We start from the raw sequence: 23,141 nt of genomic DNA on the forward strand, positions 1-23,141 counted from the left end.
GGAGGGGATGGGCGCGGGTCATGGGGTCCCTTGATCCCGTCACCGCCCTCCCTCCCAGTCACCTCCCCGCGCTGCTCCTCCTGTCCAGCAGCACTGGCCTGCCCGCGGCTCCTCACCTCGGCCCCGCAGGCGGCCAGCCGCTCGGGGAAGGCGCGGAGGCGGCTTCGCACGCGGCCCCACACAGCTCCGTTCACAGACATGAGTGGCTGTTCCCAGAGCCCCTGGGCGCCGTCATCTTAGGTCCATCCTCTTCCGGTGTCAAACAGCTTGATAGGTCGGCGCTTCCGCCCATAACCTTTCCTGCGCTTCTTAATTGGCCAGAGCCCCTGCAATTGGCTCTTGTCCTAGTCTGTCTGTGCCCTGGGACTTCGGATTGGCCTAGGCTCAAATTGTTTACGAAGCCAACCTCAGGGCCCGCCCCGCCGCGAGGGATTGGCCGGCGGAGCCAGACCCGCGCAGTGACTGGAGAGCCCGGGCCTGGCGGAAGCGGGGCAGACCGGGAGGGGACTTGGATCATGGCTGCCGCGCCGCCGCTACGGGACCGCCTGAGCTTTCTACACCGGGTGAGTGAGGGCGGTCCGCCCAGGCCCCGGCCCCACGGCTTCTCTCGAGCGCCGCGTTCCCCGGACTCGCCCCGGGCTTGAGCCGTTGACCTTGCGTCTCCGCGCCGGGTAGCTGCTGCCGGCCCCTTCGCCCGCGCCGACGCCCCTGAGCTGCCCGCCCGCCGCGCCGTCCCGGGGCCTCCCAAGCCGGACCCACCGAGCGCAAGGGCGATGGGTACAGCCAGACCCTGGGGGAACGAACAGGCCTCGGCCAGCATTCAGTGGGCTCCGACAGGAGGGAAGGAGCGGCGGACCCAGTGGACGTGGAGCCGCTGTGTCCGTGCTGCCGGCGCCCAGGTGGGCTGGCCGCCCGCCGTCCTCCCTAACGGTGGCGTTTCAGAGGACTCCGGTCCTGGAGAGGCACCCCTGGGTTGCAGAGAACACAGACATTTCGAAGGGACAGGGAAGGACACACCGTTGTAAGCCCCTCTTAGTAAACGCTCTGAGAAGGAGAGGCCGGGCCAGTTCCCAGGTGTCGTCCTGAGCAAACTGCCCTCTTTTGTCAGCCCTCAGCTTTCCTAGGCTGAACCTCAGAGGGGGCGGAGTGGGCCCAGGGCGCGGCCTTGGGCTGCCAGAAGCCACGCTAGGGTTGGTCAAAGCTCTCAGTGCAAGGTTTGGACAGAGTCGTTGTGTGCCGCGTTCTGCCGTTGTCAGCTGTCACCTGCAAACCTGTCTAGCTCCCCTTAGGGCTTGGTGGGCAAATAGTGTCAGTGATGTGTGTCCACAGCCTCGGGAAACACTTCAGGTCCACGTTTGCGTGTGTTGTCACTAGATCTCCGCGCTTCCAACTGAAAGGCTTCAGCACCTCACGTGGTCGGTCCCATGCTTGTCCTCTTAAATACTCTTGAACTCTGTTCTGTCCTGAAACTGAATAATGCAAAAATGGGTGGTACCAGTTTTCATCCCTATAAACTCTACATCTTTGTGCCAGTAAAGTCAGCATGAAACCAATAAGTACATCTGCTGTTAGCGAACATAAAACACACGACATCGGTCGGTTCTTGGGGAGCGATGGAGCCAGTCAGGCTGAGCGGCTGTCACTCTGCCAATCCGGGCTCTTGGGAGGTGGAACTATTCATAGTCCTCTGCGTGGAAAAGGGCTTGCCTGGGCCTTGTTTGGCTTTGCTAGTCAGTAGGTAGGTACAGGAGAGGTACTTTCAAATAGCCTTACGTGCTGGTAAGTGCAGGGAGGCTGGGGGCTGTGTCCCATCGTAACCCAAGTGGCACAGCTCCTCCGTGGAGAACCACCACTGACTTGCCTCTTCTCCAAGGCTGTTCATCCCTGACTGTTGAGAGAGGACCCTGCTGCAGCCTCCCTGTGGCCAGTAGCACGGTTCTCACCCCTTCCCAGGCCTCTCTCCGGCCATGTCAACAGCGATCGGTGGGCCGTTTCCATCCCCTTTGGAGGGGTGTGGATCCACCCCTGTGGGAGATGGCACCTCATCACAGCGGGGCTCTTGTTCCCTTTCAGCTCCCGATTCTTCTGAAGGGGACATCGGATGATGATGTCCCATGTCCGGGCTACCTGTTTGAAGAGATTGCTAGTATCCTTCCTCGACGTACCGTGTGGGGGAAAGAACAGATGGCAGGGTCCCAGAGTGGTGCGAAGGGTTCCCGGGGATTCTGCTGTCCCTAGGGGGATCCGCAGCTCCTTTATCATTGTAAGCAGCCGTGGGTGGGTCTGAAGGCTGCAGTACTGATGGCACAGGAGACCTGAGAAGCCCTGCGCTCCTGACGGCAGAGCCTGCAGGAGGCGCCTCCAGGGAGCATGGACTGGAGGTCCCAGGGCCCGGTCTCCCTGCGGCCCGGCGCAGCCTTCACCATCTCGCCCTTCCCTAACCCGAGCGTGCCACAGAAATCTCCCACGAGTCTCCGGGCAGCAGCCAGTGCCTGCTGGAGTACCTCCTGAGCCGCCTACACAGCAGCTCCGGCCACGGGAAGCTCAAGGTGAGCCCCTGGGTGGTCAAGGGTCAGGCCCGAGGCCTGGCCCATGGTGGTGAGGCTAGAGGAGGAGATGAGCGGCCCAGGGTGGCAAGCAGCTCTGTGCCCTTTGGGTGCCCTGGGCCCTGCCCTGGGCGTCCCGTGTCCGGCCCGCCCAGCGCTGCTGACCGCCCCACTCCCCAGGTGCTGAAGATCCTGCTGTATCTGTGTGGCCACGGCTCCTCCTCCTTCCTGCTCATCCTCAAACGCAACTCTGCCTTCATCCAGGAAGCCGCAGGTACAGGGGCTTTGGACAGTGCGGGAGGGCGGCAAATCCTCTGGGCTTGAGAAGCAAGACTTCAGTCAGAGCCCTCACCTGGGCCTGGTCCCCGTCAAAGCCCCGCGTTGCTGATCCTGGCCCATCCCTGGCCTCTCCACCTGCTGCCCACCCGCACCCCAGCTGGCCGACTCGGCCTCCCCTGACGTGCCCTGCCCCTCCCTCCGCTGGGTCCTCCGTGCCTCCCGTGTGTCCCTGGGCCTTCAGCTGCGTCTGTCCCTGTGCTTGCTGCCCCGGTTGCCATTGTTTGTTTCTCTGTGTGCCCCGCGGGTCTTCCCCTCCATCCCAGTGCCCACACGTAGCAGACTCAGTGCCTGTTCACACGTCCTCCTCAGGCTGTGGGTTCTTGTTCTAGGGCTGCTCCTCAGAGCCCAAGACAGAGGGAAGCCATGGGAGGGCGGGACTGGGAGGCAGGAGAGGCGGGGCCCCGGCCAGTCGATCTGTCCAGGCAGCAGGTGGGTCTGGGGGAGCCGTCCCACAGGCTGGGGGGCAGTCCCGTGTGCCTCTGCCTAATGAGGACTTGTGGGGGCTTGGCCTGAGATCTTCCATGGGGCTCCAGGTGGTCACTGGGCACACCATGTCTGGACCCCAGCCCGGCCCCTGAGAGGGGAATTCTGGGGAGGGAGACTGAGTGTCTGTCGTGCCGCTGCTTGCTTATGGAGACCCTAAGCGTGTCCATCCACTGGGCTCACCCCAAAACCGGCGTCGAAACCAGTGTTGCCCCACTTTGTGACAAGTGGGCATGCAGCTCTAGGTGTCCCTCAGGGGCCAGTGCCCTGGGCCACCATCGACAGTTGTGACACATGACTTAGGCGGTAGATGCCCCTGAAGGAACGGCTGTGTGAGGGCGCTCTCGCCATTCTAATAGAGCTCCTCACAGCTTTGGGGCCAAGGCAGTACCAGCCATTTATCCTCACCATTCAGCGGGTCAGAGGGCCCCGGGCTCCCAGGCCACTCCCGTGGCTGTGGTTGGTGCATGTACGTTGTGGCTTCAGTGGTCTCGGGGACATGCCCTGGGGTGGGGGCTGCAGCAGGTGTGGGGATGGGGCATGGCAGGCCCCGAGGTTGGGAAAGGCTGTTCTTCAGACCCTGGGTTCTTGTTGGCACTAGAGTCTCTCCTGTGCAGAGGCAGTTGTGGACGATGGCTGTCGCCTGCCGTGCCTGGGCACTGGCCCTGGGCGGGGCACAGGATGTGGGAGGTGTCACGACAGCCCTGTGAGGAAGGCAGGCGCACATGAGAGACGGGGCGCCCCCGCCAGGCGGCGGGTGTGCAGTGAGGATGGCCCACCCCATGCACGCAGAGCGTCAGAAAGAGGAAGGAAACACAAAACGCAGCTGACAGTTAAAGACAGGTTTTCTGTTTTGTTTTGTTTCGTTTTTTTTTGAGACGGAGTCTTGTTCTGTCGCCCAGGCTGGAGTGCAGTGCAGTGGCCGGATCTCAGCTCACTGCAAGCTCCGCCTCCCGGGTTCACGCCATTCTCCGGCCTCAGCCTCCCGAGTAGCTGGGACTACAGGCGCCGCCACCGCGCCCGGCTAGTTTTTTGTATTTTTAGTAGAGACGGGGTTTCACCGTGTTCGCCAGGATGGTCTCGATCTCCTGACCTTGTGATCCGCCCGCCTCGGCCTCCCAAAGTGCTGGGATTACAGGCTTGAGCCACCGCGCCCGGCCCAAGACAGGTTTTCTTTAGTTAAAACCTGAGAGGCGCCCCCAGCCGATTGTGGTCAGAAGCCCCTTCTCTTACAGACTAAGCGTGTGTTGGTTTTGGGGTGAGGGCTCGTCAGGAGCTCGGAACGTGTGTGTGGAGAAGTTCGTGGCCGGGGTGGAAGGACGGCAGGTTATCTTGGGACATCTTTCCAGCCCGGAGGTGGGTTTTCTCGAAGCTGGCGTCTTCCCGGCCGGAGGAGGGTTGTCTGGGGCTGGCATGTCTCTGGTCGGGGAGGAGTTTGGAGTGTTTCTGGTTGGAGATGTTATTTGTAGTTTATGGTTGTGCTGACTTTAGCCATTAGGCTGATGCCTTTTGGATTTAGGCGGTTTTTGGTTAAGGTGAACTTTAGAATGAGGGGCTTGTCCAAGACGGTGATGCTCCTGCTCTGTCACAGAGGAGGGCCAGCGCGAGGTGGCAGGTGGGTGCCCTGGGCTCCTGCGGGAAGATGGCAGCTGCAGGGGGTCAGTTTATCCAGCCACTGACTCAGCTTGCGGCTGCCACCCTGGGCCCAGGGACAGCCAGGGGCGTCGTCTGCGAATCACAGGGCCAGCCTGCCAGGGTGGCGAGTGGATTCATCTGTGACTGAGGCTCTCCAAGGGTCCTCAGAGGCGCGGCTGTCAGCATGAGCCCTGAAAGGATGCCTCGGCTCCAGGTGCAGGCTCAGGAGGCTCTGGGGCCGGAAGATTTAAGGACAGAAGTCCCAGTTCACCGTGAGAGGAACTCTCAGGGCAGGGGAGCCCGAGGCGGCTGAGACTGAGGATGGGTGGGTCCAGGCGGAGCTTTCAGGCTGTGATAAGAAGGCTGGTGTCTCCCTCCAGGCCCCGGCAGCCTCCGAGGGGTCCCTGGTGCACCTGGGGCAGGGAGAGTGGGCTGCAGGGAGGCCGCACCAGCTCAGGCACCAGGGGTTGCCAGCCCTGGGGGAGGCGAGGTGGTTGCGTGGAGAGAGACTCGCCTCTGTGGGGCATGGGTGGGGGGAGCTGAGGGTCTGCTCTGGTGTGGCCTCTGCGGGGTCCTGGAGGAAGGCGTGCCAGTGGCCGTGACAGAAGGGCCCGGGTGGCAGGAACTTGCCACCCTGGAGTGGGCCCAGTTCACCATGTTCTGCAGGGAGCAGCGGTGCCAGGCTCAGCCCTGCCCCCCACTTGCCTTTTATGTTCTGCAGCTTTTGCGGGGCCCCCAGATCCTCTGCACGGGAACAGCTTGTACCAGAAGGTTCGGGCGGCCGCGCAGGTGAGCCCAGGAGCAGTGTCGCTCTGCGGGGTGCCCTTCCTCCTGTAGAGGGCAGGACTGGGGCCAGGATGTCAGCTGGGGGGTTTGCAGTTCCCCTGCCCGGGACCCCTGCCTCTGGGGGACAGAACACAGCTGATACGAGTGGCAGGGCGAGTACAGGAGGCCCCGGCATGAGGACGCTGAGGGCCTCCGCCTCCCCATGTAGGACTTGGGGAGCACCCTGTTCTCGGACACCGTGTTGCCACTGGCTCCCTCCCAGCCTCTGGGGAACCCGCCTGCCACAGGTAGGTGACCGAGGGGACTGTGTCCAGTCCCGGCACCGGGTTTCTGCCTCCCTGAGTGTCCTCGGCGTCTGTGCCACCCATGGGCAGGGCCGACGGTGGGGGCCGACTTGCCGCTGACAGAGGACCCTCTGCAGGCATGGGCTCCCAGGCCAGGCCGCACGGCACCCTCCAGGGTTTCGGCTACAGCAAGGAACATGGCCGCACGGGTGAGTGGGAAGGGCCTGCATGGGCCCCGGCATCTCAGGGTACAGGAATGAGGAGGGCGGTGGGGGCCGGACCATGCTGCCCCACCTGGTAGCTGCTGCCCCCCATCCCCTCCCCTACACGGCCTCAGCCCTTCCTGGGGCTGTCCCCACTGCTGCCGTGGGGGTGGGGCAGGTGTGGCCAGGGCTGCTTTACGGACAGGCGAGAGAAACCAGGCCCAGCAAGAAGTCAGGGCTGGGCCCCATGGCAGGGGGAGTCCCACTCCGAGAGGGGCTGAGGGCTGTCCCCTGGCTGTAGTGTGAGTGACTCGGGCAGTCCTGTGTGGAGCTGTTACAAGCTGGGGCAGTGCCAGTGGACAACTACTCGTTAGCGCCAGAAGAACCACAGGTGGCACCACGGCCTGCAGCTGGGACCCAGCCCCCGGCCCAGCAGTGCCCTGCTGCCAGGCCCCGGGTGGTGTCTCGCTGCTCACCGTTAGGCTGTGTCACACTGTCCTGCACGCAGCCCGGGGCTCCTGCTGACACTTTGGTGTGGGGGCACCTTCTACAGGGAGCTCACACGGGAAAGGCCGGCCCCTCCCCAAGCCCTGGACACACCTCCCTGAGCCAAGGCCGAGCCCAAGCCCCTTAGGACACCCTCACCCCCAGAGGACAGAGCAGAGGGACGGAGGCATAACTGCTGTGAGCTGGGTGTCTAGGCCACTGGGCGTGGGAATGCCAAAGTGGAGTCCACCGGGAGCTTCCAGAGGGCCTGGGGTCCACCCGGAGGCCTCCCTCCCTGCAGCGTGTACCCCGACCTCCCCAAGCCTGAGCAGGGAGCCCATGCGGGCACCCCGCTCCCAGAGAACGTGGGTGGAGGCCGCACTGGGCGGCCGTCCCATCTCCCTCTCCTCAGGTGCAGGCTCGGCAGGCGAAGCCTTCCTCTCCACCATCCAGAAGGCCGCGGAGGTGGTGGCCAGCGCCATGCGCCCTGGGCCCGAGAGTCCCAGTACCCAGAGGCTCCTGCCGCGGGGTGACACCTACCAGCCTGCCACGATGCCTTCAGCCAACCACGGTCCCCCAACCCTGGGGAACCCACTCCCCGGGGCTATTCCAGGTCCCCGAGGTATCGAGGCGAGGGCTCCTCCCCTTGGGGTCTGGGTCACTCCTTCCTGTCACTGCTGGGGCTTTGCAGCCATGGAGGCAAATCCCAGGGCCTCCCACACAGCAGGAGGGGACGGGACCCGAGGTGGAAGCAGATGCCCACTGGGGCTGGTGTTTGCTGAAGCTGGAGCCAAGGTGGCCGGCCACCCATCCTCAGCTCAGGACTCAGTCCCCAAGGCCTTGGTCCAGGGCCCCGGGAGGTGGGCATGGGGCTGGCCTGAAGCCCTGGGGATCTCACCGGCCATCCTGTTTCCTCCAGCCATGAGGCATCAGCCTGGGCAGGCCGGAGGGGGCTGGGACGAGCTGGACAGCAGCCCCAGCTCTCAGAATTCCTCCCAGAACAGTGACTTGAGCAGGGTCTCAGACTCGGGCAGTCATTCTGGCAGCGACAGCCATTCAGGGGCCAGCCGGGAGCCGGGCGACCTGGCAGAAAGGTGAGTGGAAGCTGCTGGGTATGCGGGAGTGGTCTCGGAGCCACCACACCACCCCCCTCCCAGCGTGGCTCCTGCTCTCCAGGTTCTCCCCAGGGTGAGGCAGGGGTGGGGGCACGGCCCCAACTCACCCCTGACCCGGCCATTCCCCCTGGCAGGGTCGAGGTGGTAGCCCTGAGTGACTGTCAGCAGGAGCTGAGCTTGGTGAGGACTGTGACTCGGGGACCATGCGCCTTCCTGAGCCGCGAGGAGGCACAGCACTTCCTCAAAGCGTGAGTGCGCCTGGACCCGCCCGGCTCTGCCCCAGCCCCAACCCTGGGCGAGGGAGGAGGGGACGGGCCGCACTCGCCACCCAGGTGTCCCCTCTGTGCAGGTGTGGACTGCTCAACTGTGAGGCTGTGCTGCAGCTGCTGACCTGCCACCTGCGTGGGACCAGTGAGTGCACGCAGCTGGTGAGCTGCGCATGCGGGCGGGAGGGCGTGCCTGTGTGCACATGCCTGTGTGTGGACGTTCCCGTGTGTGTGTGTGTGTGTGAACATTCCTGTGTGTGTGCCTGTGCATGTGTGTGTGCCTGTGTGTGTGTGTGCCTGTGTGTGTGTGCCTGTGTGTGTGCCTGTGTGTGTGCCTGTGTGTGTGCCTGTGTGTGTGCCTGTGTGTGTGTGTGCCTGTGTGTGTGTGTGTGCCTGTGTGTGTGCCTGTGTGTGTGTGTGCCTGTGTGTGTGTGTGCGCGCCTGTGTGTGTGTGCCTGTGTGTATGCCTGTGTGTATGCCTGTGTGTGTGCGCCTGTGCATGTGCCTGTGTGTATGCCTGTGTGTGTGCCTGTGCATGTGTGTGTGCCTGTGCATGTGTGTGTGCCTGTGTGTATGCCTGTGTGTGCGCCTGTGCATGTGTGTATGCCTGTGTGTGTGCCTGTGCATGTGTGTGTATGCCTGTGCATGTGTGTGTGCCTGTGCATGTGTGTGTGCCTGTGTGTGTGCCTGTGCATGTGTGTGTGCCTGTGTGTATGCATGTGTGTGTGCCTGTGTGTGCCTGTGCATGTGTGTGTGCCTGTGTGTATGCCTGTGTGTGTGCCTGTGCATGTGTGTATGCCTGTGTGTGTGCCTGTGCATGTGTGTGTGCCTGTGTGTGTGTGCCTGTGTGTGTGCCTGTGTGTATGCCTGTGTGTGTGCCTGTGTGTGTGTGCCTGTGTGTGTGCCTGTGTGTATGCCTGTGTGTGTGCCTGTGTGTGTGTGTGTGCCTGTGTGTGTGCCTGTGTGTGTGTGCCTGTGTGTGTGCGCCTGTGTGTGTGTGCCTGTGTGTGTGTGTGCGCGCCTGTGTGTGTGTGTGCCTGTGTGTATGCCTGTGTGTGTGTGTGCCTGTGTGTATGCCTGTGTGTGTGCCTGTGCATGTGTGTGTGCCTGTGCATGTGTGTATGCCTGTGTGTGTGCCTGTGCATGTGTGTGTGCCTGTGCATGTGTGTATGCCTGTGCATGTGTGTGTGCCTGTGCATGTGTGTGTGCCTGTGTGTGTGCCTGTGTGTGTGCCTGTGCATGTGTGTGTGCCTGTGTGTATGCATGTGTGTGTGCCTGTGTGTGTGTGCCTGTGTGTGTGCCTGTGTGTATGCCTGTGTGTGTGCCTGTGCATGTGTGTGTGCCTGTGTGTGTGTGCCTGTGTGTGTGCCTGTGTGTATGCCTGTGTGTGTGCCTGTGTGTGTGTGCCTGTGTGTGTGCCTGTGTGTGTGTGTGCCTGTGTGTGTGCCTGTGTGTGTGTGCCTGTGTGTATGCCTGTGTGTGTGCCTGTGTGTGTGTGCCTGTGTGTGTGCCTGTGTGTGTGTGTGCCTGTGTGTGTGCCTGTGTGTGTGTGTGTGCCTGTGTGTGTGCCTGTGTGTGCGTGCCTGTGTGTGTGTGTGTGCATGCCTGTGTGTGTGTGCCTGTGTGTGTGTGTGCGCGCCTGTGTGTGTGTGTGCCTGTGTGTATGCCTGTGTGTGTGTGCCTGTGTGTATGCCTGTGTGTGTGTGTGTGCCTGTGTGTATGCCTGTGTGTGTGTGTGCCTGTGTGTATGCCTGTGTGTGTGCGCCTGTGCATGTGTGTATGCCTGTGTGTATGCCTGTGTGTGTGCCTGTGTGTGTGCCTGTGTGTATGCCTGTGTGTGTGCCTGTGCATGTGTGTGTGCCTGTGCATGTGTGTGTGCCTGTGCATGTGTGTATGCCTGTGCATGTGTGTGTGCCTGTGCATGTGTGTGTGCCTGTGTGTATGCATGTGTGTGTGCCTGTGTGTGTGCCTGTGCATGTGTGTGTGCCTGTGTGTGTGCCTGTGCATGTGTGTATGCCTGTGTGTATGCCTGTGTGTGTGCCTGTGCATGTGTGTATGCCTGTGTGTGTGCCTGTGCATGTGTGTGTGCCTGTGCATGTGTGTATGCCTGTGTGTGTGCCTGTGCATGTGTGTATGCCTGTGTGTATGCCTGTGCATGTGTGTGTGCCTGTGCATGTGTGTATGCCTGTGTGTGTGCCTGTGCATGTGTGTATGCCTGTGTGTATGCCTGTGTGTGTGCCTGTGCATGTGTGTGTGCCTGTGCATGTGTGTGTGCCTGTGTGTGTGCCTGTGCATGTGTGTGTGCCTGTGCATGTGTGTGTGCCTGTGTGTGCCTGTGCATGTGTGCGTGTGTACATGACTTCATGTGTGTGGTTGTGTATGTATGTGCCTATGTGTGTGTGCGTGCACATGAAAGTGTGGACACACGTGGGCATGTTGCGGGGGCATGCAGAGGAATGAAGGTAAGGCGAACGGGGCAGCAGGTCACGTGCTTCTCGCTGGGGTGTGTCCAGGAGCCGGGGAGGACATGGCTCTGGTGTCTGGGAACTGGGGTGTAAGGCGGTAGGGACAGGGCTCTGGTGTCTGGGAGCTGGGGTATAAGGCAGTGAGGACAGGGCTCTGGTGTCTGGGAACTGGGGTGTAAGGCAGTGAGGACAGGGCTCTGGTGTCTGGGAACTGGGGTGTAAGGCAGTGAGGACAGGGCTCTGGTGTCTGGGAACTGGGGTGTAAGGCAGTGAGGGCAGGGCTCTGGTGTCTGGGAACTGGGGTGTAAGGCAGTGAGGGCAGGGCTCTGGTGTCTGGGAACTGGGGTGTAAGGCAGTGAGGGCAGGGCTCTGGTGTCTGGGAACTGGGGTGTAAGGCAGTGAGGACAGGGCTCTGGTGTCTGGGAACTGGGGTGTAAGGCAGTGAGGACAGGGCTCTGGTGTCTGGGAACTGGGGTGTAAGGCAGTGAGGACAGGGCTCTGGTGTCTGGGAACTGGGGTGTAAGGCAGTGAGGACAGGGCTCTGGTGTCTGGGAACTGGGGTGTAAGGCAGTGAGGGCAGGGCTCTGGTGTCTGGGAACTGGGGTGTAAGGCAGTGAGGGCAGGGCTCTGGTGTCTGGGAACTGGGGTGTAAGGCAGTGAGGGCAGGGCTCTGGTGTCTGGGAACTGGGGTGTAAGGCAGTGAGGGCAGGGCTCTGGTGTCTGGGAACTGGGGTGTAAGGCAGTGAGGGCAGGGCTCTGGTGTCTGGGAACTGGGGTGTAAGGCAGTGAGGACAGGGCTCTGGTGTCTGGGAACTGGGGTGTAAGGCAGTGAGGACAGGGCTCTGGTGTCTGGGAACTGGGGTGTAAGGCAGTGAGGACAGGGCTCTGGTGTCCGGGAACTGGGGTGTAAGGCAGTGAGGACAGGGCTCTGGTGTCTGGGAACTGGGGTGTAAGGCAGTGAGGACAGGGCTCTGGTGTCCGGGAACTGGGGTGTAAGGCGGTGAGGACAGGGCTCTGGTGGAGCTGTCCCTGGTGCCTCCTGGCACTCCGGTCGTTGAGGAGGAGGGAGAATAGGGAGAGAGATGGCCAGACAGGCCTCCCTGGCATGGACCTGCTGCCCCATGCGTGCTAATGTCCCCTCCCTTCGTCCGCAGAGGGCCCTGTGTGCCATTGCCTCCCTGGGGAGCGCCGACCTCCTTCCCCAGGAGCACATCCTCCTCCGCACCCGGCCGCGGCTGCAGGAGCTCAGCATGGGCAGCCCGGGACCTGTGACCAACAAGGCCACCAAGGTGGGCAGCTGCAGAGTGCCACACACACACGGGTCCAAGGGTACAGCAGGACATACACTGCAGTCCACGGCCACCCTGTCCCTGCCCGGCGCTTGGTCAGCCCTTCCCGGACCCGCCTCCCGAGTCCCCGTCCCGCTGGCAGAGGGAGCAGCAGTGAGTCAGGGTCCTCACCTCCCCACTCCCTTCCTGCCTTCCACCCCAACTCCGCAGCACTCACGGGACACTGGCCTCTACCTGTTCCTGGAAGCCCCCAAACTCCTCTGCCTTAATGTTCCTGCCCTTGTGTCTCGGCTCACACCCACCTCTTCCAGGAAGCCCTCCCTGACTGCACATGCAGTTTGCCACCCATGGCCCAGCTCATGCTCAGCTCCGGAGGGCAGAAGTGGTTCCATTGATCTCTGTGCACTTGAACACTCCGAACTGCCTGGAGGCTGCTGGAATCACACTGGGAGGCCTCTCTCTGCTACCAGGCCCTGGCACCCTCCCTCTGCCTGTGGACACCCCCAGTTTCTTTCTTCCTGTTTTCTCCCTGGCTGCTGGAAACACAGGACCTCAGTCACCCATCCCCAAGTCGTCCTTATCTAGCTCACCTTTCAGTCAGAGCGACAAGTGAGCCTGGGGTTTGCACCACCGCAGGCGAACCTCGTAGTGGGGTTTCTAAAACGGGCATGCTGGAAGAACCCTGCGTCCAACAGTTGGAAACACCCAGATGTGCCGGGCCACGTGTGTTCACTCCCTCTAGCAGTGCCTGGTGGGTTATGACGGGGAGGGTGTCCGTTGGTATAGTAGTGAGTGAAGGAACAAGATTTGAGGTGTGTGTGTGACACCTGCCCCCTGTCGCCAGCACCAGCCCAGCAGCTGCTCTCAGTGGGATGACAACTGGGTGCACTGCTCCAGCCCCCTCCTGGCAGCCGGCGTCCTGCCCAGAACTGGCCCTGCCCTCTGAGTGGAGGGACTGAGGAGGCCCTAGGGAGAGGCGGGCCCTGGTCCCCACAATTTCCAGGGTTGCATAGGAATCTCCCTGGTTCCTCCTTCCTTCCTCTTTCAGATCCTGAGGCACTTTGAGGCCTCCTGTGGGCAGCTGTCCCCTGCCCGGGGCACCTCAGCCGAGCCTGGCCCCACAGCCGCCCTCCCAGGCCCATCTGACCTGCTGACCGATGCTGTGCCTCTTGCTGGGAGCCAACTCTTCCTCCAGCCTCTGAGTTCAACCGCAGTCTCATGCCGGAGCCCTGCTCCCTCATCTGGGATGCCGCCCAGCCCTGTGCCCACCCCACCCCCGGATGCCTCCCCCATTCCAGCCCGCGGAGACCCCAGCAAGGCCAAGGCCAGACTGGCAGAAAGCAGGGGGTGGGGACCTGAACAGGTCCTAGGGGGCACAGACAGCCCAAAGAGAGGCCCCAGCGACTGTGCGTGGAGCCGCGACTCCTTGTTTGCTGGTATGGAGCTGGTGGCCTGCCCCCGCCTGGTGGGCGCCGGGGCTGCTGCAGGAGAGTCCTGCCTTGATGCTCCCCAAGCCCCCCAAACATCGTCCCAGAGGACAGCAGTCAAAGAGCCTCCTGGCTCAGAGCCGTCAGCTTTCGCGTTCCTGAACGCCTGACCCGACGGCCTGGCCCTGGAGCCTTCAGCTTCAGCTGCTGCCCGGGGGGCTCTGTGCTGCCTGAGCAGCCTCAACCGTAGCTGCTACAGTCTCCAGGCAACTTGACCTGAGAGGAGGACCCTAGGGCTACCTCAGTTTCCCGCATCTCCTCTGCCAGAGGCTCTGGCTATTTGGACTTGAATCCCTACAAGGGATAGGCAGGTGGCAGGGCCTCAGAAATGTTGATCTCAGGAGTCCCAGGGGGCAGCCCCTGCTTGTCTTGCCCTCAGACATGAGGTTTCTTGTGTGAATATGGAAGTGACTACCAGGTTCTTTATTTCATTTTGATCTCAGCTCCCTCCTTCCCCAGGAGGTCATGAGCAGTAAGCCACCGCCTCCCCATCCCTTCGGGGTGGGCTGGGGGCTGAGGCTGGGTTTGGTGCACGTGGGCTGAGGGTGTCTTGTCCGGGCTGCCTTGTGCCGTCTGGTCTTTGACCATTTCAAGTTTCAGATCCCCACGTGACCCTTCCCTGGCTCTCACCTGCTCCTTCATGCTGTAATTGCTTCCCGCACACGAAGCCTCTGATTGGAGCCTCTGGTCCATCTCAGAAGAACCTTCCGAGAGCGCTGGGGTTTCTGCTTTCTGAATAAACACTACTGTTTACATGAAGCTGGGCCATTTATTTTTCTTCTTTTGTGTATGTGCATTTTAATAAAAATACCGTCAATAAGGGGCACACGCAGAGGACTGCTTACCTCAAAGTAGGGACGGGCGTTATTCCTAAAACGTGTGGTAGAACTCCCCAGTGGCACTATTCTTGCAGTTAACCTTAATGGCAAGGTTTTAAACTATGAAACTCAGTTTCTTAAATAAATAAGAGACTATGTGGGTTCTCTATTTCTAATTTCAGCAGTTTGTGTCTTCAGGGGATTGGTCCATTTTATATCAGTTGCTGAATCTGTGATTCCGTTTTTTGTAGTATTCCTTTATTCTTCATTTCATGCCTGTGGGGCCTGTAGTCACACTATCACGCTCTTCCATTCATGCCTGTGGGGCTGTAGTCACACTACCACATTCTTCCTGTCATTCCTAATATGGGTCACTTGTTTTCCCTTTTTCTTGGTCAGGCAGTTTATTAATGTTAGTTTCTTCAAAGAACGAACTTTTGGTTTTATTTTTTTCTACTTCACTAATTTGTTTTTCAGTTTCCTAGTTCACTAATTTCTGTTCTTTATTGTTTTCTTTCTTCTGCTTTGGGCTTATTTTTATTTTCTCAGTTTCTTTTTTTTTTTTTTTTTTTTTTGAGACAGAGTCTCGTTCTGTCGCCAGGCTGGAGTGCAGTGGCACAATCTCGGCTCACTGCAACCTCCGCCTCCCAGGTTCAAGTGATTCCCCTGCCTCAGCCTCCTAAGTAGCAGGGATTACAGGCGCCCACCACCATGCCAGGTTAATTTTTTGTATTTTAGTAGAGATGGGGTTTCACCATGTTAGCCAGGATGGTCTCGATCTCCTGACCTCATGACCCACCCACCTTGGCCTCCCAAAGTGCTGGGATTACAGGCGTGAGCCACCGCGCCTGGCCTATTTTTTCAGTTTTGTAAGGTGGAAGCTTAGGTTATTTATTCGTCACCTTTATTTTCTAATGTGAGCATTGTAATGCTATAAATAGTTCCTGTGAACACTACTTTGGCTGCATCCTGTGAATTTTGGTACGTTTAAATTTTTATTTAGCTCTAAACATTTTAAAATTTATCTTGAGACTTCCTTTTTGTCCAATGGTTTATTTTAAAGCATATTATGTTATGATTTAATTCTGATATAGTCAGAGAGCATATTTTGTATGATTTCTGTTATATTGTTTAAAGATTTCAAGCCTAGGCAACATAGCAAGACCCCATTTCTACAAAAAAAAAAAAAAAAAAAAAAAAAAAAAAAACCCAGTCATGGTCCCGCTACCCAGGTGGCTGAGGCAGGAGGATTCCTTGAACTCCACAGGTCAAGGCTGCAGTGAGCCATGATTGTGCCATTGCACTCTAGCTCTATCACCTAGTGCAGTGGTGCAATCACGGCTCACTGCAGTCTCAACCTCCTGAGTTCAAGCAATCCTAAGCAATCCTCATGCCTCAGTCACCACACATGGTTTTTTGTTTTTGTTTTTTGTGTTTTTTTGGTAGAGACAGGGCTCTCGTTGTGTTGCCCACACTGGTCTGGTCTCCAACTCCTGGCCTCCTGCAATTCTCCCACCTCAGCCTCCCAAAGTATCAGGATGACAGGCATGAGCTGCTGTGCCTGGCCTCACAGTTTTGTTAAGGATTTCAAACTTTTGTTAAAGTTTGTTTTGTGGCCAAGAATATAGTTTATCTTGGTGGATGTTCCGTGTACACTTGGTCTAGAAAACTAGAGATCAATATCCTTTGGGAATACAGATGCAAAATTCCTCAAGAAAACAACAAAATGAATCCAATAATATATGAAAAGTGTAATACATCGCTCTTAAGTGGAATATATCCCAGGAATGCAAGGCTGTTTCAACCTATGAAAATAAGTGTAATTCAATCCATCGTATTAACTAATAGTAAAGAAAAACCTCATGTTCATTTTATGCAGAAAAAGCAAGAAACAAAATAAATTCAGCATTCACTCATGACCCCAAAACGCTCCCAAATTTGACAAGCTAGAAATGTAAGAGATCTTTTGCATGGCAAGGGGCTTTTGCAAAACCCCTCAGCTGACATCATGCTCAATGCTGAAGGACTAATGTTTTTCCCCTGCGATTGGAAAGAAGGCCATGGTGTGCACACTAACCATTTCTGTTCAGCACTACACTGAAGCCCTGGTCGGTTCGATAAAGCAAGAAAAAACAAGAAAGACAGGCACATTAGAAAGGAAGAAATAAAACATACTGTTCACAGAAAACAGGACTGTAGAAAATCCCATGAAATCTACCAAAAACTTCCTAAGAAGTGAGTTTAGCAAAGACGCAGGCTCCAGGGTAAATACACTAAGATCAATTACACTTTTGTAATAGCAATAAACAATGGGACATTAAAGCATAAAAAACTACCATTTGTAATGGCACTCCAAAAATGAAATAATTAGGTGTAAATTAGAAAGATATATGTAGGATGTGTATGCTGAAAACTACAAAATACCGATGAAAGAAATCAATGAAGATCCAAATCAGTGGAGAGATATACCATGTTAATCAATTATGGTGTCAATTATTCCCAAATTACAGGTCTACAGATTTAGATAGTGACAAGCTGAAACTAAAATTTATAAGAAGACTCAAAAGAATTGGAATAGCCAAGGTAATTTGGAAAAAGAATAAAGGACTGAAAACCTGATTTCAAGATTTACTATAGGCCAGGTGCAGTGGCTTACATCTGTAATCCCAGCACTTTGGGAGGCGAAGGTGGGAGAAATGCTTGAGCCTAGGAATTTGAGACTAGCCTGGGCAATAGGTGAGACCCCCATCTCTGCAAAAAAGAAAAAAAAAAGGCGCACTAATCAAGTGGTATTGGTGAAAAGGTAGAAACACAGATCAATGGACTAGTACATTGTTCAGAATAGACCATATGGTCAATTGCCCTGCTACAAACATGTAAAGGTTCTTTTTGAAAATGTTTTGCATATGGAGACTTAATGAAGAAAGAGCAGCCTTTCAACAGATGGTACTGGAACAACTGGGCCTCCATATGCAAAATAGAAAAAAAAAGAACCTTGGCTCATACCTCACACCTTACATAAAATTTAAACTGAATCATAGACCTAAATATGAAAGCTAAAACCATAAAACTTCTAGAGGAAAACAGAGGAGAAAATGTTGTCTCTGGATTAGGCAATGTCATCATATATAAGATATAAAAAGCACAAATAATAAAAAGTTGGACTTTATTAAATTTAAAAACATCTCTTTGGGCCAGGTGTGGTGGCTCACGCCTGTAAGCCCAGCACTTTGGGAGGCCGAGGTCGGAGGATCACTTGAGGTCAAGAGTTCAAAACTAGCCTGGCCAACATGGCAAAACCCTGTCTCTACTAAAAATACAAAAGTTAGCATGGTGGTGAAAGCCTGTAGTCCCCGCTACTTGGGAGGCTGAGGCAGGAGAGTAGATTGAACCCAGGAGGCAGAGGTTGCAGTGAGCCAAGATCATGCCACTGTACTCCAGCCTGGGCGACAGAGGAAGACTCCATCTCAAAAACAAAACAAAATAAAACAAACTTCTCTTTGAATGACGCAGTTAAGAAAATGGAAAGAAGCCACAGACTGGGGGAATTTATTTGCAAATCACACATCTCATGAAAGACATATAAAGACCGTTTGAAGAACACTGAGAAGTAAAAAATAAACCACCCCAAATTTCAAAGATGGCAAATGATTTGAACAGATACTTCACTAAAGAAGATACATGAATACCTGACACAGAAGCACATGAGTAGATAGATTCTCAACATCGTTAGTCTTCAGGCAAATGCAATTTATAAAATATTGGATCCCATGACATACCTATTAATATGACTTAAACACATAAAACCAGGCTGGGCGCTGTGGCTCACGCCTGTAATCCCAGCAATTTGGGACACTGAGGCAGGCAGATCACGAGGTCAGGAGATTGAGACCATCCTGGCTAACACAGCGAAACCCCTTCTCTACTAAAAAAAAAAAAAATTAGCCGGGCGTGGTGGCAGGTGCCTGTGGTCCCAGCTACTCGGGAGGCTGAGGCAGGAGAATGGTATGAACCCTGGAGGCAGAGCTTTCAGTGAGCCAAGATCACATCACTGCACTCCAGCCTGGGCAACAAGCAAGACTCTGTCTCAAAAATAAATAAATAAATAAAATAAAAACAAATAAATAAGTAAACGAATAAAACCAAACCCTGACAATACCAAGAGCCAAGGAGCAACAGCAGCGCCTGTGGCTCTGGTGGGAGTGTAGAGCTGTATAACTTCTTTGGAAAACAGCTTAGTAGGTCGGTGCGGTGGCTCATGCCTGTAATCCCAGCACTTTGGGAGGCCAAGGCGGGTGGATCACCTGAGGTCAGCAGTTCAGAAGACCAGCCTGGCCAATATGATGAAACCCTGTCTCTACTAAAAATACAAAAATTAGCCCGGCATGGTGGTGTGTGCCTGTAATCCCAGCTACTCAGGAGGCTGAGGCAGGAGAATCGCTTGAGCCCAGGAAGCGGAGGTTGGAGTGAGCCAAGATCATGCCATTGCACTCCAGCCTGGGCAACAGAGTGAGATTCCATCTCGAAAAAGAAAAGAAGTAAAAATAGCTTGGCAGTTTCCTTTTTTTTTCTTTCCTTTTTTCCTTTTTTTTTTTTTTTGAGACAGAGTCTTGCTCTGTCGCTCAGGCTGGAGTGCAGTGGTGATCTCCGCTCACTGCAATCTCCACCTCCCAGGTTCAAGCGATTCTCCTGCCTCATCCTCCCGAGTAGCTGGGACTCCAGGTGGACGCCACCAGGCACGGGCAATTTTTTTGGATTTTTACTAGACATGAGTTTTTGCCATGTTGGCTAGGCTGGTCTCGAATTCCTGACCTCAGGTGATCCGCCCACCTCAGCGTCGCAAGGTTCTAGAATTACAGGCGTGACCCACCGCGCCCGGCCGGCAGTTTCTTATAAACTATCATATGATCCAGCAACCCCACTGCTGGGTATTTACACAAGAGAAATGAAAAGTATGGCCGGACACGGTGGCTCAAGCCTGTAATCCCAGCACTTTGGGAGGCCGAGACGGGCGAATCACGAGGTCAGGAGATCGAGACCATCCTGGCTAACACGGTGAAACCCTGTCTCTACTAAAAAATACAAAAAACTAGCCGGGCGAGGTGGCGGGCGCCTGTAGTCCCAACTACTCGGGAGGCTGAGGCAGGGGAATGGCGTAAACCCGGGAGGCGGAGCTTGTAGTGAGCTGAGATCCGGCCACTGCACTCCAGCCTGGGCGACAAAGCGAGACTCCGTCTCAAAAAAAAAAAAAAAAAAAAAGAAAAGAAAAGTTGTGTCCACACAGAAGCCGATGAGTGAGTGTTTATGGCAGCGTCATTCATACTTGCCAAGCACCAGGAACAATCTCTGCGTCCTTTATTTGATGAATAAAATAAGCAAATGTGGTTGACACTGGTTACAGGATACCACTCAGCAATAAACAGGAACCAGCATGAATCTCAAAATGGAAGTGGTAGAAGCCAGACCCACAGGCTACGCGCTGCGTGACATCCCTTTTGTGTAACATTCTGGAAAAGGCCGCCTCTAGGGATGGAGAACAGAGAGAACTGAGCAGCCGCCACCAGCGGTCAGCAGGTGCGGGATCCGGAGGGAGAATGTTCTGTAACTAAGTTACACAACTCCACTGCGCACCAAAAAATGTGGATTTTACTGTATATAAATCAAACTTTGTATTTTATAGAGCACTGGACTTTTTAAAAAGCGGGGGCAGGGGAGACCAGTGTGCTGTGACTTTTAGGGGAAGGATGGTTTCCCTGGAGAGGACACGGGCGGGATCCCCAGGGCTTCCGGAGGGAGGGGAGTCACAGAGCTGCTACGCACGGGGCGCAGCGTTAAAACTTTGGAGAAGGGGCCGGGCGCGGTGGCTCAAGCCTGTAATCCCAGCACTTTGGGAGGCCGAGGCGGGCGGATCACAAGGTCAGGAGATCGAGACCACAGTGAAACCCCGTCTCTACTAAAAATACAAAAAATTAGCCGGGCGCGGTGGCGGGCGCCTGTAGTCCCAGCTACTCAGGAGGCTGAGGCAGGAGAATGGCGGGAACCCGGGAGGCGGAGCTTGCAGTGAGCCGAGATCGCGCCACTGCACTCCAGCCTGGGCAACAGCGTGAGACTCCGTCTCAAAAAAAAAAAAAAAAAAAAAACTTTGGAGAAGGAAGAAAAACAACAAAGCAGAGCGAAGGGAAGGAGGTAGGGAGGTTAGCAAGGCGCCCACACGCCCTCGCGGTCGTACTGGGTAAGGAGGGGAGGCGCGCACGCGGGTGGGGACAGGACGGCCTAGGACAGCAGGGGAGCCCGGGGCCGCGGGAGTGCAGCGGCCTGGGGGAGTCGGGAGCGAAGCCGGGGCCCGGGGCTCCTCGTGCCCTCCCTGGTGTCTCCTTCCCAGGCCCTGCGTGCCCCGCCCACACCTGCCTTTCCCCGCCCACATCTGCCACGCCCCACTCGCCCGTCACACCCCCACTTCACGCCCCGCCCACAACCACTGGGCCCCCGGCCAGCTCCGCCCGCCGCCCTCGGTCCCCCGCCCCCTACATGACCCTCCCCTTTCCAGCCGCGTCCAATCGGCCGCCAGCCGCCGTCGCGTCCCTCAGCTCTCCGCCGCTCCTCCCACGCTTGAACTTCGCGAAGGACAGCCGAGCGGCCCAATGAGTTCCCGGGACGGCCTGAGCGGGAGCGTGAAGGGCCAATCCGGAGTCGGCGCGCGCAGGAAAGGCGGGCCAGCGTGACGGGCTGGGAAGGCGGTGCCAGGCTGGTTGCTAGCTGCCGCCGCCGCTCACCCCGGCCCCCCGGCCGCTTCATTGTCACCGGGCCTCTGGGCAGTGTTGGGGTGGCCGGGCGCCAGGTCGCCGACCCGAGCTTTGGGCGCGACTGGTTCCGCATCACTCCCCGCCGGCCGAATCTGCAGGCCCCGCGCGCCAGGCCGGCTTCGCGGCTGCGCCCCCAGCCCGCGCAGGTGAGGGGGCCCGGGCAAGGGATGGGGTTGCAGGGCGCGCGGAGGTTGGGGGGGTCCGGAGCCCGCGCAGGTGGGAGGTCTTGGTCAAGTGGTGAAGTGATGGGGATCCGGGGCACGCACAGGTGAGGGGGGATCTGGGGCCCGCGCAATTGAGGGAGGGGTCCGGGGGAAGTGAGGGGAGGGGGATCCAGGGTGCCCACAGGTGAGGGGGGTCCGGGGCCCGCGCAGGTGAGGAGAGGCTCGTGCCTGAGGGTGTGGGTCCCCACCTCCACCCCCTCCACCTCCCTCCACTGCCCTCCGGTCCCCAGGACAACATGGAGTCCAGTCCTGGCATCTCTGGCCCGGCTGCCTTAAGCCCTAGGGGGACTGGGGAGATGGGAGCTGCCCCGTGGACAAGTGGAGGGCTCTGCTCTGCGCATGGGCTCTGGTCTCGCTGTCCAGGGTCAGGGTCAGGGTCAGGGTCAGGGTCAACCCACCCTGGGGACCAGGTCTGGGCTCTGGTCATCACTCCCCGCCCCTTCAGGTCCTGGGAGGGACACAGTTTTATCCAAGATGTAGTGGCCTCCCAGGCCTCCCTTCTTCTGGCCTGGAGGTTTCCGTGGAGAGGCCGTGTTCGCCATCCCAGAGCCGCTTGCGTGTGGGGCTGGGAGAGCAGAGCCCTGGGCTCCAGGGTCTTGCATGGGTCCAGCCAAGGGTGGACAGTGCCCTGCAGGAGGAGAGTGTTAAGTTCCATCCGCACAATCAGAAGTGCATAACTGAGGACTTGGGCCTGGTCAGTGGCAGGGTCAGCCTCTAGGAGGTAGGGGTATCCACCTCTCCGTGGAAGGGACCTTGGGGGACCTGCTGTGGGGTGCTGGGCTGAAGGAAGCCCAGGGTGACCTCAGGCGATAGGTTGGGTGCCTGCTGGCCCACTGGAGGCCACCGTGGCAGGGAGGTAATTCTCAACGTTGGTCCCTGGCGCCAGCCTCTCCCGTTCATCTACTAGTTCAGCTGAGCGCCTTCCCCTGCTGGTGCTGGGGTTGCACTGGAGCCGACTGTGTACAGCCACAGGAAGGGAGTCAGAGCCGGATGGGAGTGAAGAGTGATGAGTGCTCAGGGAAGGCCTCTGAGTGCAGGGAGGGAGTGTCCTGAGACCTAGAGGCAGGGGACTGGCCGGGGCCAAGCTGGCTGAGTTTGAGGAGCACCAGGGAGGCAGTGTTGGCTAAAGCCACAGCAAAGGGGCACAGCAGGGGAGCTGATGAGGTCACTGAGAATACAGGGTCAGATCTTGCAGGAGCTGGATGTGAGGTTTTTATTCTCTGTGCCTAGGAAGCTGTTGCAGGGTTTTTGGTAGGGGCACATGCACGAGCTGAGACCCGTTCAGAAAGATCAGCTGAGGTGCCGTGTGGGGATGGGCTGGGGGCTGGCAGTGTTTGCTCTGAGAAGTTCCAAAGTAAGGAAGCCAGCATCCCCAGGCTTATCCCCTCTATCGTCAGAAGACCCGTCCCCTGCTGGAATAACACGTTATCCAGTGAGTGTTCGCCCAGTGCAGCCTTGAGGCCTTGAGACCAGCATCTCGTCTGGACCTCACAAAACCACCGCCACTTTTTTTTTTTTTTTTTTTTTTGGAGTCTCGCTCTGTTGCCCAGGCTGGAGTGCAGTGGCATGATCTTGGCTCACTGCAAACTCCACCTGCCAGTTACAAGCAATTCCCCTGCCTCAGCCTCCAGAGTAGCTGGGATTATAGGTACCCGCCACCACGCCCAGCTAATTTTTTGAATTTTTTAGTAGAGGTGAGGTTTCATCATGTTGCTTAGGCTGGTCTTGAACTCCTGAGCTCAGGCAATCCGCCTGCCTTGGCCTCCCAAAGTGTTGGGATTACAGGAGTGAGCTGCTGTGCCCTGCCAACACGCAACCCCTTTTTAAAATGTGTATTTTACAGAGACAGGCGCGGTGGCTCATGCCGGTAATCCCAGCACTTTGGGAGGCCGAGGCAGGTGAATGACTTGAG

General features: G+C 57.3%; 3 protein-coding genes across 21 annotated transcripts in view; 2 read left to right on the top strand and 1 right to left on the bottom strand.

Annotated features, from left to right (window-relative positions):
• The window catches only part of NDUFAF8 (NADH:ubiquinone oxidoreductase complex assembly factor 8), a 269,205-nt gene that overhangs the window by 1,715 nt on the left and 244,349 nt on the right, over positions 1–23,141 (bottom strand). For 4 of the 9 annotated variants that reach the window (XM_050764118.1, XM_050764120.1, XM_050764119.1 and 1 more), the window contains exon 2: positions 117–230. In XM_050764118.1, the coding sequence (XP_050620075.1) occupies positions 117–200 (84 nt within the window). In that variant the 5' untranslated portion in view covers positions 201–230. Of the gene's footprint in view, positions 1–116; positions 251–16,194; positions 16,199–23,141 lie in introns of those variants that run through there. The other 5 variants (XM_050764122.1, XM_050764121.1, XM_050764116.1 and 2 more) reach the window with 4 other exon arrangements.
• TEPSIN (TEPSIN adaptor related protein complex 4 accessory protein) lies at positions 464–14,143 on the top strand. 7 transcript variants are annotated; one of them, XM_050764012.1, is made up of 13 exons: positions 467–563; positions 2,074–2,146; positions 2,458–2,549; positions 2,727–2,820; positions 5,725–5,792; positions 5,998–6,076; positions 6,211–6,282; positions 7,181–7,384; positions 7,682–7,856; positions 8,012–8,125; positions 8,227–8,305; positions 11,763–11,897; positions 12,946–14,143. In XM_050764012.1, exons 1-13 carry the CDS (start codon positions 516–518, stop codon positions 13,492–13,494), a joined length of 1,782 nt encoding a protein of 593 aa, XP_050619969.1. In that variant the 5' UTR covers positions 467–515; the 3' UTR covers positions 13,495–14,143. The 7 variants fall into 7 exon arrangements, with proteins under 7 accessions (XP_050619966.1, XP_050619969.1, XP_050619971.1 ...); XM_050764011.1 differs by having other exon boundaries at positions 497–563; positions 7,175–7,384; XM_050764009.1 differs by having other exon boundaries at positions 464–563; positions 7,175–7,384; positions 11,763–13,186.
• CEP131 (centrosomal protein 131) overlaps positions 20,935–23,141 on the top strand; it is a 38,628-nt gene continuing 36,421 nt past the window's right edge. For 3 of the 5 annotated variants that reach the window (XM_050763991.1, XM_050763995.1, XM_050763992.1), the window contains exon 1: positions 20,935–21,151. The gene's annotated coding sequence lies outside the window, so the exon portion shown is untranslated. The remainder of the gene's footprint in view (positions 21,152–23,141) is intronic. The other 2 variants (XM_050763993.1, XM_050763994.1) reach the window with 1 other exon arrangement.

This window comes from Macaca thibetana, chromosome 16 (assembly GCF_024542745.1).
Source record: "Macaca thibetana thibetana isolate TM-01 chromosome 16, ASM2454274v1, whole genome shotgun sequence".
In the NCBI taxonomy this organism is placed as follows: Eukaryota; Metazoa; Chordata; class Mammalia; order Primates; family Cercopithecidae; genus Macaca; species Macaca thibetana.